The sequence below is a fragment of the Mirounga leonina genome, unplaced genomic scaffold (genome assembly GCF_011800145.1).
Source record: "Mirounga leonina isolate KUSES-001 unplaced genomic scaffold, KU_Mleo_1.0 Mir_101664, whole genome shotgun sequence".
NCBI lineage: Eukaryota > Metazoa > Chordata > Mammalia > Carnivora > Phocidae > Mirounga > Mirounga leonina.
Genome location: NW_023270175.1, coordinates 27,442,055 through 27,457,086, shown reverse-complemented (window position 1 = coordinate 27,457,086; position 15,032 = coordinate 27,442,055). Strand labels below are relative to the sequence as shown.

The following is a 15,032-nucleotide window of genomic DNA, read 5'->3' as shown; positions in this document are numbered from 1 at the left end:
GCTCCGAGGGAAGCCTGCTTCTCCCTCCCCCTCTGCCCCTGCTTGTGTTCCCTCTCGCTGTCTCTCTCTGTCAAATAAATAAAATCTTAAAAAGAAATTAAAATACTTTAAAAAAAAGAAAATGATCATTACAATGGAAGTCTAGCCATGTAAATTTATTCTTTTTTTCCTCTAAAGCCAAGCAATTTTCTTGGCATTCATTCATTCTTTTAAATGAGTAGAACAAGAATACAAGTTGTTTTTTCTTCAACTGTAGGTCTTTCATTTATATAGTATTTCCTTAACACGTATTCCTGATACTGTGTATTTTTCTTGTTTTTATTAATTTTTAGTACCTCTCATCATTTTTTTTCATTTAGTTCAAATTGATTTGACAATATTTTAATTCTGATGTGGTAAGCACAATCATGATAAAACAAATTCGTTCACATTTACCCAGGTAGATCTGTTCCTAAAAACATATATTTGATATTATGCATTTAAGCTGACCTTTGATAGATTTATTACAATGGTAGATGTCCATTCAATAAAATCTCATCATGAGCAAATCAGCCATTGTAAATTATGTATTTCCCCCTGAAAAGGAAAAGATGATAGACATTTCGTGGCAGCAGTTTTATTATTATCTTGGGTGCAATGAGGGCTATGTTAAAAGAATAGGCAACTTTCCCTTCAAATCTCCAGCAGTGTTACTAGTTCAGTGTGTCCGGTCTCCCCAGTCTGCAGTAAGATATACTTCTATTAATTGGTCCCTTTGAGAAATTGACCTTAGCCCAACTAATGAAGAAGGATGACCTCAGTGTCATATCCAGTAAACATTAAGTGCCAACTTGTGCATGTCTCTGAGAAAATGGTCCCTTCAAGGTAGAAGGAGTTTAATTGGTTTTATATAGACACAACAGAACAAGAAACAGAAGTCCTTTTATTTATTAAAAGCTTATTCGAAACTTTGACGGAAATAAAAGAAGAGATTTTTGGTATTTAATGAATGTGTTTTAGATACACAAGTGAAATCAATTGTTTTCTTCTCATATTTAGAATATTTTCATCCTAATTAAAATAACGTCCAGGAGGAGTACTCCAGATTTAGAGAAACACAAGCACATAGGAAAATAATGATTCTGCCCAAGCTTACCCCTGATAAAATTTCTTTGCATTTTTATCTGGAAAGGCTGACCCTTTAGACTTTCAACCAACCTAGTTTATGATCTATCTTGAATGTCTAAAGAAAAGACAAGACTGAACTAGGATGACCAGCCGCTATTTTTCCTGCTTTCTTCAGTTTTGTTTTGTTTTGTTTTAGAGTGCTGATTTTTGTTTTTGAATGGCGTGTCACAGAAATTTATGGTACATAGTGAAAAATTCATGCTCTCCTGTATAGTTAATACCATTAATCAGGAATAGATAATCCCGGGCATGGATTACTGATGGATTTTGCTTCTCTTCCACCTCCTGCTATCTCATGTTTGGAATTCAAGCATTTTATTGCTCATTAAAACCCACACCAGAGTGGTTGAGGCTCGTGGTGAAAAACAGATCTTTTTTCTCTCTCTTTCTTACCTTTTTTTTTTTTTTTTGCTTGTTATCAGCTGCATTAAGAGAACTAAGGAGGTTCTGAATGTTGTGAAAAACGAGGTTCTAGAAACAGTTCTGAATTTCATATATTATTGCCTGTCCTCTATGACTATGACCGAACTAGGATTCAGATACAAGCTGGTATTCTAGTTGTCTGGTGGTACACAGTGGTATGGCTTTTATGCCAAACCCATATGGAAGTTTTTGTTTGATTTTTTAGCTCTCAGATTTTTTTAAACAAGAACTTTTATATAATGGGATTGTGATCTATCGCATTCCAAAAATAGGATCGTATCATGTTTTCACCATACAGATTTCTGTCAATCTGCAAATGTGTGTTGAGCACCTCTGTGAGCAAGGCATCATCAACAGAAAGAGATACATACATGACATAAGCAAAGAGACAGACTCCTTTCCTATGCATTGCCTTGTCAAATATAGCATGAGATCCTGGCTTGCAATCTGTGCAATTACTTTCCTTTACCTCACATAACAGAAGGGCACAGCTTTTAATATGATGAGCATTGAATGAGGTGCCATCGGTGGCATGTGGTAGGAACGCTTGTATTTTGAACTGTACAATATGTCCTAGCTCCTCTCTGGTAACACGCTGATTATAAGGGAAATATACATTGTAGGCTCCCCAAGGCATATTTAGCTCTTCATTAATATTTCTCATCCATATTACCCCACCTACTGCAGCAGTATATATATATGCATCAAGGTAAGAGATCTCAGAAAAGCTATTCTTACCCATATGGTGACTCTTTTCATATTCCTGTTCACAGAAATGATAGCAGACCGGTATATCGTCGTCAGTAAACTTACACACCAAGGCAAAAATCATCAACATTGGTCTATGACTCTTGAAAGGTGCACAGGCTAGCTTCAAAAGATGTGTGTGACAAGCACTACGTTTTAAAAATGTACTGTTTTATTTTTATTCACAGTGTAGGAGGGAGTAGACAGCTGGTAGGGGGAGGACGCCCACTGGTTTTCTCCAGTGAGTGGTGTGTGATTGTGAGGAGAGGCTGGGTGTAAGTTTCACGCAATCAAACCTTCAAATGGAGAAATGAAGGCCTCTTTGGTACCAGCTGGCTGCCTACTTACAACTATTTTGCTAAATAAACAAACAAACCTCTTAAGTTCTTCATTTGTATTCCTATCACCTTTGCTACTAGACGCTAAAAGCTAGGCACTGCCCCCACCCCCAACGCTATCTTGGAAAATGTTGGTTCTTTAAGAAATACTGAAATACTACTCTGGGAACATAAGACTACAAAATGACTTTTTTTTTTTTTTCCCCAAGGCCTGGATTTATTTTTGGGTTGTTGCATTGGAAATAATACAGATAATTTAGATGAGGGAGTTAGACTAGTATCTTTTCTAAGATTCTAGGAATCTCTCCCCAACTGGTAGATCATAACCATGTCTGTGAATTTTAGCAGTCATCTAGGGGAGCAGTTTAAAATAGTTCGTTGAGGATAAAGCTATTTAATATATAGACCGATTCCTGAGACTGCAGCTCTCCAAAAGCATCAGGATTCCCTACTTCTGACACTATACAAACCGTGGGCTTGTCTTCCATTTCCCCAGGGTGCCTGACAATATGTGGCCATGGCATAGCCCCACTTATGTGACTGCAGCCAGACACCAAGTACATACACTAAAAGGGAGACGAGGCCCTATCTGTCTATGTGTAAATATATAGACACGGTTTTCCCAAGCACACATCACTTTTGGAGGGCCACACCTGCTGGGAACATTAAAAAGCTATGGAATTCAGAATGATAACATTGCTTTCACATTCTTTTTGATTTCAGCTCTGTTTAACCTCATCCCTGTGGGTCTTCGAGTGGTGGCTATCCAAGGAGTTCAAACCAAGCTGTATTTGGCAATGAACAGCGAGGGATACCTGTACACCTCGGTAAGCCTTTCATGGCGCTCGTGCTTTGACTACTCTAGGTTTTATCGGATGTGAAATCAAATATGTTGCATATGTGTTACCATTGCAGATTTCTGTGATGAGGAAGAATGTTCTTGATGGAAATAACTCATTCGAAAGGACAAATTAACTTCCAGGGAAAGTTATATCTATCGCTAATTAATCATTTGAAGCTAACGTTTTTGGTATAAAATCAAAGATCCACTAAACTTTTTTGCACATGATGACACTTGGGTTCTTATTTTATGTAGCATATCATATAATGCTCTGTCCTGCTTGGCAGCTGTGGGAAGCAAAGCCATTTCTATAACTCAGCTCAACATACATTTATCCATGTTTCCTCCTAAAGAAATTAAGGAGACCTCTTCCTCAAATTAACTCTAGGACATGAAAGACCGTTCTGGAAGTGTGTCTATTTGTTATCTTCAGTTCAATTAGGTCACATTTGCTGTCTCTACCCTTGTTCCATCAGGCACATTTCAACCTCTCCATATGTGCAAATTCCTGCTTTTCCCAAGAAATACGTAAACAGTGTGGACAACAATTCAGTTAGGAACATGAGGCCAAATTAAGCTTTTGAAAAATGTTTAACATTTAAATACAGGCAGAAGCGGTACAGTTATCAGGGTGAGGATTTCATTCTTACAGGAGACCACTTAATCTATAAATACTCCGTAATCTTCACTTCAAATTTCACATATTTTCAGAAGAGGCTAGGATGTTTAAAGTGGAGAGAACTGCTTGTCAAACTTCCCACCAGACAGCCTTCAAGGAGGCTGTTACCATAGCTGGAGAAATCTATTCCTCAAATTACCAGAGTGGTGAACCTGTAAATACTTGTGCTCTCGCCTGTTCCCTGAATTTATTGCAAAGCCAGGTGTGTAGAAAGACTGTTGGCAGACGTGGTGGAAAGCATGTCGTAGCCCCGGTTTTCAGAGGCCAGGCTGTGGGAAAGAGGTGAGAGAAGACTAAGACCACAAAGGGCCCATTCATTTGGCAAACCGGCTAGTCTGTTTCATGTTACCATAGAAGATTAATCACCAGCATAATCCTCCAACCCTGGTCACTCTCTCTCCACTTCTTATCAGGCTATGGCAACGGTCTTGCTGAATAAATGTGGGGGCTTTATTATTTTTACAAATGAAAAATTTGGATTTATCGCTATATTCGTGGTATCTGTCACTTATTAATACATTGCCATTATTATAAAGGGTAGAAAAGGGGATTTGTTTTTCAGATTTGTGTTAAGGTTAGAGAATGTAATAATGCAGGATTTTAATTAACCTCATTTAGATCCACAGACTACCTCAACAGGGCCAGATACAAAAGGTAGGTGTCTAATGAAATAAATGCTTGTTTTCTGAAACTACTGTGCAGGCATGGGAAAGAAATGGAATATACAAAGCGTACGTTTGGGAAGGTAAATACTAGATGGCATAGAAACTAATTATTAGGAAATAATTACTGGTCAAGAATCCGGAAGGTTGAATTTTTTTAAATCTTGCAATAATAATTTTAATTTTGGAAATAACATTTAAGTTAGAGGAAGGAAAAAGTCTTGTAAGTTAGGTAATATGTCAGGTGCCCCCACTCAAGAAAATTAAGGCATTTGGTATTACATTTAAGGAACTGATGTCAAAAATTCATAGCCTACCATTCAAATTGACCAGTCTTTTAGCAAACAGGTAAATGCCGACATGAGCTCATTTCTTAGGAAGACTTCCCAGGAGGAATCAGCATTATAGATTGATGGGTTTCCTTTCCATGATGGGCAAGCTGATAGCAAAATGTGGGACACTTTGTACGCATTTCCCATTAAGGAAAAGGAACCTTAAGTAAGAATTTCCTGTTAAGGAAAAGAAACTTTTCATTAAGGAGAAAAGATGTCTGATTGATAACCCTGGAGTTCATATAGGGAAAAATATCCAGTTAGCGTGCTCCAGGAAGGAATCTGAATCTTCTCCAGGATACATTTTCCACTTCTTATTACTCCTCCTAGGTCATGGTTTGGAGTCCCTTCACCATGTTGATCACCCATTTCATTATCATTTAAAGTATGGTGCCCAGACTCTATTAGGATAGAATCTGTCTTTGTGACTTTGACATCTTGTGTTGTTGCGACCAAAAAGCTACAGGAAATATTATGCCTTATCAAAAGAGAGAGGATCACTCTTCCCTTACATGAAACCATGGCCCTTCTACCGCTGAAACATTGTTGGGTTTGGACAATGACCTAAGGAGGAAGCAAAAATAAGGAAGTGGGGGCTACTGATGCTGGCAAGTAAAAAAAAAAATCTATTAGGAAGTTATTGACAATAATCTTGGTGAGGAATGACTAAGGTCTGCCTTAAAGCACTGGCTTAAAGGACACATATTCGTGAGCTGTTTTAGAGGTAGAATCATCAGGATTTGGTGGCCAACTGGATTTGGAGGGAAAGCAGGACCCCCGTGGGTGGTCAAACATGTATGCTTGCCATTCACTGCACAGATGGACGTGAAGTAGCTTCAGGTAGAGACACTTTTTAAAATTTCCATAATGGCGCGTTACGAGGGGCCCTGGGGGAGAGGGAGAATCTTAGTTTTGGCAGTTGGTTTGATGGTGAAGCTATTAACCAAGATGGAGAATAAAGGAAAAAGCAGACCTGGGAAAGAAGACACCCGAGGGGAGCTTGCTATAGATACTTGAAAATATGAACATGGAGTTGGAGAAAGATGTGAGCTAGAGATAAAATGTAGGAGTTATTGCATGTAGGTGGTGGCTGATGCCATGAGAATAGTTGAGAGAATATGTAGCACAAGAAGAAAAGAGAGTTTGTCAAATAATAGTAGGGAATACCATCATGTAAGTGGCCAGCAGCAGAAAAGAACTAATTGTGGCAGATATCATGGTATTACAAAAGCTAAGAGGGGAGAGAGTTTTCAGAAGAGTCAGCAATGTCAAATGCTTCAGAGAAAATAAGTAAAACAAGAACTAGGAATATATCATAGGCAGGTCTTCAGTGGTCTTGACAAGAGCACTTTCAGTGGAGTAACGGAGACAGAAACCAGACTGTAGTGGATGACTTGAGGAGTGAATGGGAAGGGAGAAGTAGAGGCAGTTTAGGTATAGCATTTCTAACAGAGAAACATGAGTATTTAGAGGAGGACGCAGGATTGAGGGAGGAAAGCTTTCGGGCTTCTTTCGTTAAGACACTTGAATCTACTTGTTAGGTGAACGGAAAGGGCCAATAGAGAGGAAGGAATTAAAGACATAGGAAATGGATCCTGTAGGGAGTGGGGTCCTGAAGGAGTTGAGGAGACTGATGGAATTGAGTGTAAGTGAAAGGATTAGATTCACCTGGATAAGAGGGAGGCTGATTCTACAATAGGAGCCAAAGCGATGAGGACAGATGTGGACATAGGTGTACGAAGCCTGCAGATGATGGAGAATAAAGTTGGGGGGTTTCCAGCCCAGTGACCTGCATATTCCCAGTGAAGTAGCATGAGAGGTCACCTGCTGAAAATCAGAGGCCTAGGGGTGGCACGAGTGAAGATTGGAACAGCTGTTTTGGGAAAGGGGCGTGGAAACAGTCTAATGACCAGGGCTGTGTAAACCACAGCACATGGACCCAATCCATCCTATAACCTGTTGTTGTAAGTAAAGTTTACACACACCCATTCATTTACTTACGGTCTCTGGCTGCTTTTGTGCCTACAACAGCAGAGTTGAGTAGTTGCAACAGAGCCCTTAGGGCCCACAAAGTCAAAATTATTTACTATCTTACCCTTTAGCAAAAAAAAGTTGGCTGACTCCTAGTCAGACAGCGGTTCTCAAACTTAGCTACCTATTAGAATCACCTGGGGACCTTTAAAAAAATTCCAGTCTCTGTGCTACACTCAAACCAATTATATCAAAATATCTAAAGCGGGGTGGGGGGTCTGTGCATGAATATTTTCTAAAACTCCCCAGCTGATGCTAATGGGTAGCCTGGGTTGAAAACCACTGATCTTGGGCCAAGAAAAATGATTGCTGAATAGCACTGAGAACCACCCCCGCTCCCCACCCCCCCCGCCCGCTGCCATGAAGTCAGAAACCATGAATTCATATGCACTTTGTCCTTTATCTGAAATTTCTGATGCTGATATTTTTTCTGCTCTTGCAAACAAATTGACTTTACATTTCTAAAGGACTATTTCTTGCGATGAAGGAAAATGCTGATCCTTGGAAAAGCTCTCTTACTTCCTTGTATTTCTTTGTATACTTTTGCACTTCTGCTTGTACATCCCTCCATTTCTTTGAAATTCAGTTTTACGTTTTTTACCATTTGTCCCCCCTTTTGTCCATTACATAAAGAAACAATACCTCCGTGTTGTTATTGCTACAGAGATAGTAATTTATTTTCCATGATTAATCTCAGAATTCCCTCACTGCATCCTCCCCCCTCCTTTTTTTCTTGTTGCCACGGGGGACAGACTTGATGTAGGCTCAAGTGGCAGTGAGAAACCATCTGTGGCACAGAGAATCATAATTAGCCATTATTTCATAACATATTTACTTTTGTCGATGATAGAACTAAGGCTTTCTGGAACTGTAAGGAAATTATTATTCATTGTGCATAGAGAACTTTGTTCATACCTTTGGTTTTTCTTTACCACTAATGAGTTATACACAAGCTTTTGAGAGTTCCTCAAAACTTCATAGTATAAATATTTAATAGCATAAAGCTGTTTATAATACATATTTCAGAACCGGTTGAAATGAATAAACATTAACTACAGAAAAGCAAGGGTCTTAAGTGTGAAAATATTAATAACATCCTAGTATCTGTTTTAATAGAGGAGTAATACCAGATGCTAGAAACAGGATAATAAACTCAAAGCTAAACCAAAAGCATTTTGTTTTGATTTTGGAATGTTCCAGAACTCAGTAGCAGCCTTTTTACCTGCCTAATTACTTAACCTCTCATCAACACTACTTTTCCATTTCCAGAACACACGGTGTTGCTTGAGTTGTCTGTCGGGCTGGGGGCACTAACATGGAGACAAGTAGAAATCCTTTGACAAGTAAACCTTTTCCATTCCTATATTTCTAGAGAGGACTTACAGGAGTGATTTTACTGCCTTGTTTTATGGTCCTGGGACGACTACAGCAAATTAGATGCAAGATAGAAAGCAGGTCTCTCTGAGAGTCAGCTTGATGCCATGGGAATGAGGCAGCGTGTGTCCCTGAGCCCAGGGGCCCAGGCAGACTTGGAATCTGAACTGTGGGGACCGATTCTGACTTCTCTACGGGATTATTTCCACATACCTTAAATTTACCAAGTTTCTTCTCCCCATCACTGATGCTAATTTTGATGATCCAATCACAGTGTTGTCTGATTTTCCACTGTATAGTTCTTGCTTTTTTTTTTCTTTTGCAACTAGTAAACAATCCATTGGGAAATGCTTTGAGTAAATATTGTGCTCCTAAAAGCCCAGTTTTTAACATTATATTTTTAGGAATCCCAAACCTCTTTAGAAAAATAAGATAATCATCAAAAATTTGAGAAATGACCATTGATTCTTAGGTATGCCATATAAGTTTACCAATAGTTAAACTGAGGTAGAGAAAAATGAACATGTTTTTCACAAAGCGAGGAAGCATCACGAAAAGTAGGATCCAGCAGCAAAGGATTTTCTGGGCTTAGCATTCTAGTCACCGGCCTTAAATACCATTATTTAATGGAAGGTTAGTTTATATCGTTTGGGTGAATTAAAATCAGTTCTGATAAATGTTTTAACTTCAGACTATGGGTGGGGCATTGGTTTATATTAAAAGGCCTCAGGTGCTCAGTACATTTTAGCTGTCAACTGCGAGCATACTCTTGTGCAGATTTGTTTTCTTTCCCAGATTTCAGCAAGTGACGATTTAAGATCTAATTTTCAGTGATACGACTTCACAGCTCTAGCCCATATTCTAATATAGGAAGGTTGTTAACGTTTAGATGAACCCCTCGATCAATTCAGTGTGACGAATGTCCTCCTAGCAAACGTTCGTAACGCGTAAAATGTTCGAGTTCTGTTCAATCTATATATCAGCAAATTCATATAATTTAACTTCTAGGGTTATTGTCATAGAGGCATATAAATTTAATGAGAATTAAACGGGGGGCACTGGTTTAAACATTATAACTGTTTAGGGAAGTGGGATTGACCCAATTATAAAAGGAAATAGATTTAAAATAAACACAAATGCTATTAATATCCAGTATAGGAGAACATGATCATTATCAAATCAAAATTGATTTCTTGGATGGATTTTGCATAGAGCCAGTAGCCATCATATATAACACCCCTACAAAACTAGTAGACACAGATTCTAACATCTACTTAAAACCTTAGCTTCTTTGTATACTTCAGTTAATTCACAAAGTGTTGAATTTGATTTGTTTAATATAAAATTAGAAAAGAGACTGACTATGAAAACTTAGGTTCCCAATTTTGGTGCCCACATCTAACAGGCTATTTTGTTTTCAGTGGCCATGGAATTAAACATTTTTGATGGGCATTTTCGTTTCGGACTAAGGAGATTGTAAGGGTAATTAAATGCATACACATATACTTCTGAGTGACATCACTAAAAATGGAATATGAAGAAAATGAAATTATCTTAAAGAAAAGCAGAGAAAACGAGCACATTTTGTCAGTCAGTGAATGGCTCTGCTAGCTCAAGGAGTTAAATGTTATGTTTTAAAGAGGCTTTCAGTTACCGTGTTGGTGCTGTTGAGGGTAGAGGTCATTATATTTACTGTATTGAAAAATAGACCGTATATAGCTGTATTCATCTTCGATATTCCTTCAGAATACCAGTGAATCAGCATAATTTTCGAACCCAAAATACCTTTCCCAAGTCACAGATTATTTCTCATGTTTAGTTCTCTTTGCATTTCATGGAAGTTTCATTCAAATGTGAAAGAAAATCTAGCTTGGCAGTATTTGAATATGAAATTAGATAAATCTGGTTGTTTGTACCTTCACGGTCAAGGGCCTTCTCTTTATGGTCTCCGTAAAAACATAGCCCCGACTGGTAAATTATTCAGAGTGAAGGTATAGTTTCGTAGGTGGAAGAATGACTGAGGATGGTACTTTCTCAGTAATCAAGGAGACAATTGTAGTTCTAGCTAAATAGAGCGAGATTGGCTCCATATTCTGTTTTTGAGGCCAAGTTGAAAAAATAATCCAAATGAGAGGTCATGGGGCACATATTTAAAAGAATGTCTCACGGCTTTAACTCAGAAGCTAAATTCATATTTGTAAGAAAAAAGCCAGCCTCTTGGAGCTAAAGAATAAAGTAATTGGCAAGAACAAGGAAGAGGAATTTTAGCAAGTAAAGCCAGATGTACGGGGGGTAACTCATGCGTGCGCACGTACTTATGCACACACACAACACACATACACAAAGACAAATAGAAGAAACCAGTCTTATGTTCATTACTCTGTTGCTATTATGGGACTAGTTATTTTGGAATTCCCAAAATAAATCTGTTTTAAATATATATCCTACGCTGAACATATAATACCTTTGGAGATTGCTCTAGCACCATATTCGGTAATGCTTACTAGCTTTATAGAACCGAACAAATGAGACCTTTTAGCGACATTTCGTGTAATTATCAAGTGAGTCTCATGACCTGAGTTCCTCCCTTCTTATTTGTACAATTTTAATCCACAGTATGGCAAAAGCAAACAGCCCATCAAGGCCTTTTTTCTTATTATCCTTTCCATGAAAGTTGTGTCTTAAAATAGTTTACCTACCAATCCTATACTCATTAAGTAGTAACTGATCTTTCTCCACCCCCCCCTTAGTCATACAACAATGTCTAGCAAAAATTTCCTTTTGTTAAACTAATGAAGATGTGTATAAAAAAATAAAAACAAATCATACTATTTGTGTCGGACCTTTTGAATATGTAAAATAAGTGAAAGGGCCCAATTATAACCTTTCATGGATCCTCTCGAGTGTTAACATTGCCAGATTACCTAAGAGAGTGGATTACTTGGGGGCCCCGGGGTGGCTCAGTCGCTTAAACATCCGACTCTCGATCTCAGCTCAGGTCTTGATCTCAGGGTCGTGAGTTCAAGCCCTGTTTTGGGGCCCGTGCTGCTGGGCGTAGAGCCTACTTAAAAAAAAAAAAATAGTGAATTACTGACACAAAAAAATTAAAGGCGGCAGCACTGGTTTCAGTGGTTACCCCACTTAAAGGGAATTGTGACTTCCGAACAGGGAAACTTTAAATGAAAGCATTTCTCTGATCATTATAATAGCTGTAACCAAGGTTAATAACTGGCAAGGCTCTGACTAATACATTTAATATGTTTTACCCAGGCTGAATGTGTGAATAGATAACATGTCTGTGCTAAAATTCTTACTAAGTTATTCATCAGATACTCTGATGCTAACTGCTTTTGACAGTCTGGATGTGGAACTGCAGGGAAAGCCTCAGTTGATTTCTTGGATAGATTTTGCATATAGCCAGTAGCCATAATGTAGAACACCCCCATCCATAAGGGCCCCAGATGTGGATAGGAATTCCGGCTCAGCGTAGAGCAGGTATAGCCAGAATTAGAGGGGATGTCCATTTTTACCCAAGAAAAAAATTAGTATAGATATTTGGAAACATCAAATGTAAATAATAGCCACAAGGCATTAACAACTTAGACAGCAATAATACAGAGGATGAAAAAAGCTTAACAGGGGGAGGGTATGAATCATCCCATAATACTTTCATAATTGACGATGAGACACCAGAAAGTGACAGTGATCACTTTCAGAAAAGAGATTCCAACTGGTAAAACTCCAATATATATAACAAACACTGTAACAAAAAAGCCTGTGCATAACAAATCCATTGCTCTAATCTGGCCACAAAATCAGCAAGGCTACAACAACAAAAGTGTTTTGGTTGTTTGTCTGATTAAAGAAGTCTCAAAAATATTGTGTAAAGTGTTCCCTGGTTCCTGTCCACATCGTAATGATTCCCTGTAACACAAGTGCTCATGAAAGAGCCTCTGTGCAGGCTGTTTGCACTGAAGAAGATTGAGGTCGAGCCTCCAGAAGACCTGGGAGCTGAGAACTTCTTTACTGTATCACAATGTTAAAGGCAGAGATCTGAAAGCTCCCTCCCCCCACCACACACACACCTCTGGTCTCAGAAAGCCCAGTCACACGTCTCAACTTCCAGAGAACCAGAGGCATGAGGTGGTCTAGGAGCTTTGTCAACCAATCAGTTACCAGCTATCCAGGGAACATCCCAAGGTACTAGGCTATAATCTGGCCACAGACAGTGATCACATTGCTCCTTATGATGGCTGGAGTTTACAGTCAGTTGTCCTATGTTCAGAGCCCTGATTGTTAATAGTTGATCTACCACAGTAAGGATTGGCATAAACCGTTCCTCCCCAACTTCTGCAGCCTGGCGATGCTATTTTTAGTTCCAAACTCACTGTAAGAAAATGCCATATAGGGAAACAATTTGAATGTCCTTGGGGATGGGGGTGGGTTGAGGGTGCCTCTTTATGGAAATTTACCAGTTGTATTAAATAATATATATTGGATATTTGGCACCACATTCTTCAGCAGATCACATTAAGACCGTGTTTATATGTCATGGGACGGTAAAATCGAATATCATGGAAAAATGGTTTTCAATTATGTCAAGAAATGATGTAAGTTGAAGTGCTTTAAAAGTCTTGTAAACATGTGACTCCACTTGCATAACACAAGTGGGTTACAGTGGAGTCAACCAACCAAAGCCTCAAGATATGTCAAAGTCCACCTCCCATGTTTGGACAATGCCACTGGGAAATCTTTCCCTCCGGTTTTCTACAATTTCATCCTGCAGTAGTAGGCACAGCAAAGAGAAACGATGCTGACCTGTAGACCCAAATACAACTGCTTGGAGCTATAATATGCAACCTATATTAACACCTGCTATTTTTTTTTTTAAAGATTTTATTTATTTATTTGAGAGAGAGAGAGCATGAGAGGGGGGAGGGTCAGAGGGAGAAGCAGACTCTCCGCTGAGCAGGGAGCCCGATGCGGGACTCGATCCCGGGACTCCAGGATCATGACCTGAGCCGAAGGCAGTTGCTTAACCAACTGAGCCACCCAGGCGCCCAACACCTGCTATTTTGAGGAATACAAAGTACTTATTTCCCCAGAATGGAATGATCATTTCCTATCATGATTGCTGCAGAAATGGGGTAAGGTTTTGACTCTACCATCTCCTTTTGCTCTGAGATGCCTGTTACTCATGTTACTTCTCTCAGATTAGATAGGTGGTTACATGGGTGGTTAGCGCTAGAGACATTAGGTCGATAAAAAAGCACATTTATGAAAGCTGTTTATTACATTTCCGTTCCTAATATCCCTCCCAACAAGGGAAGCCACCCAGCCAACTCATTATGTTTTTTCGTACTCCTCTATTCCCAAATAGAATAATTTGCTCAAACAAAAAGTTCCGCTCCCAGTAGGACTGTCAATAAAGTAAAGCGTTTGTATGCCACAAAGGTATTTGAATGTAACAATTCTTAAATTTCATGTAAAAGGCTCAGGAAACACTTTAACTGCTAGTGTCTCTGATCTAGGCACGAGACTTTATTTAAACCAATAATTAACCTTGAGAGTAGAGCTCAGCAGAACTATGATGGGTGGTTTTGCTCAGTACATTTCTTTGCTCTGGACCTTGCTCTGATCTCTGTTCACATGGAGGGCACGCAGAGCAGCATTTTATTGTACGTGGTGTGGAATCTCTTTTGGTCTGACTCCCCTCCAGGTTTTGAGGTGAGGCTCTTTTCCTCGCCATAGCTGATCATTTTATTCACCACACCTCACTAATAGCATCTGTCTCGAACCTCTGAAACCTTAGTGAGACTAGCAGAGTTTCGACATCAAGGGAGGTTTTTTTGTTTTGTGTTTTTCAATATCTCTAACACATTCTGGTGATGTTCATCAATTTGCATGAACCCCACTCATGGTTCTTGCTTTCGGAGAGGTAAGGGCTCTGCCTCCGGGGGCTTGTGCCTGGATGTGGACGCACAGAGACCGTTTTATAAGCTGCTGGGCGGTAGTGTTGTTTTTTGTGTTGTGTACCATCAAAAATACAAAAAAAGCAAGCGAACAGGTGAGGAATAATCATAGTAAAGAAATGCAAGGATTCCACATGTGTTTGAAACAATTCTGGATTAGATTTGATTCACACTTTTTTTTTTTTTTTTTTTTTTTTGCGGTCAGGACACCTCCATCTTGGCAGTGTTAGGGAGCTAAAATGAAAATGACATGCAGTTTCTTCCCCAAGGTTATTGGTACTGTGAGTTTCTGACTAGCCTCCAAGTGCTCGGTTCTACCCTCAGGGTTCAACAGCGTGGGAGCAAGTGGCCCAGGCACGTCAGAACGCCTGCCTCCACCTTAGTGCTAAAGATACGCCATAAGATTGCAGAAATTCAGTGAATCAGCAGAGATTATGGGATGGCACATAGTTTCAAATAAGTTCAC

At 39.1% G+C, this 15,032-nt stretch overlaps 1 protein-coding gene across 6 annotated transcripts in view; it reads left to right on the top strand.

The window, feature by feature from the left end:
- The window catches only part of FGF13 (fibroblast growth factor 13), a 489,220-nt gene that overhangs the window by 427,199 nt on the left and 46,989 nt on the right, over positions 1–15,032 (top strand). For all 6 annotated transcript variants that reach the window (XM_035009395.1, XM_035009353.1, XM_035009380.1 and 3 more), the window contains one exon: positions 3,399–3,502. In XM_035009395.1, the coding sequence (XP_034865286.1) occupies positions 3,399–3,502 (104 nt within the window). The remainder of the gene's footprint in view (positions 1–3,398; positions 3,503–15,032) is intronic.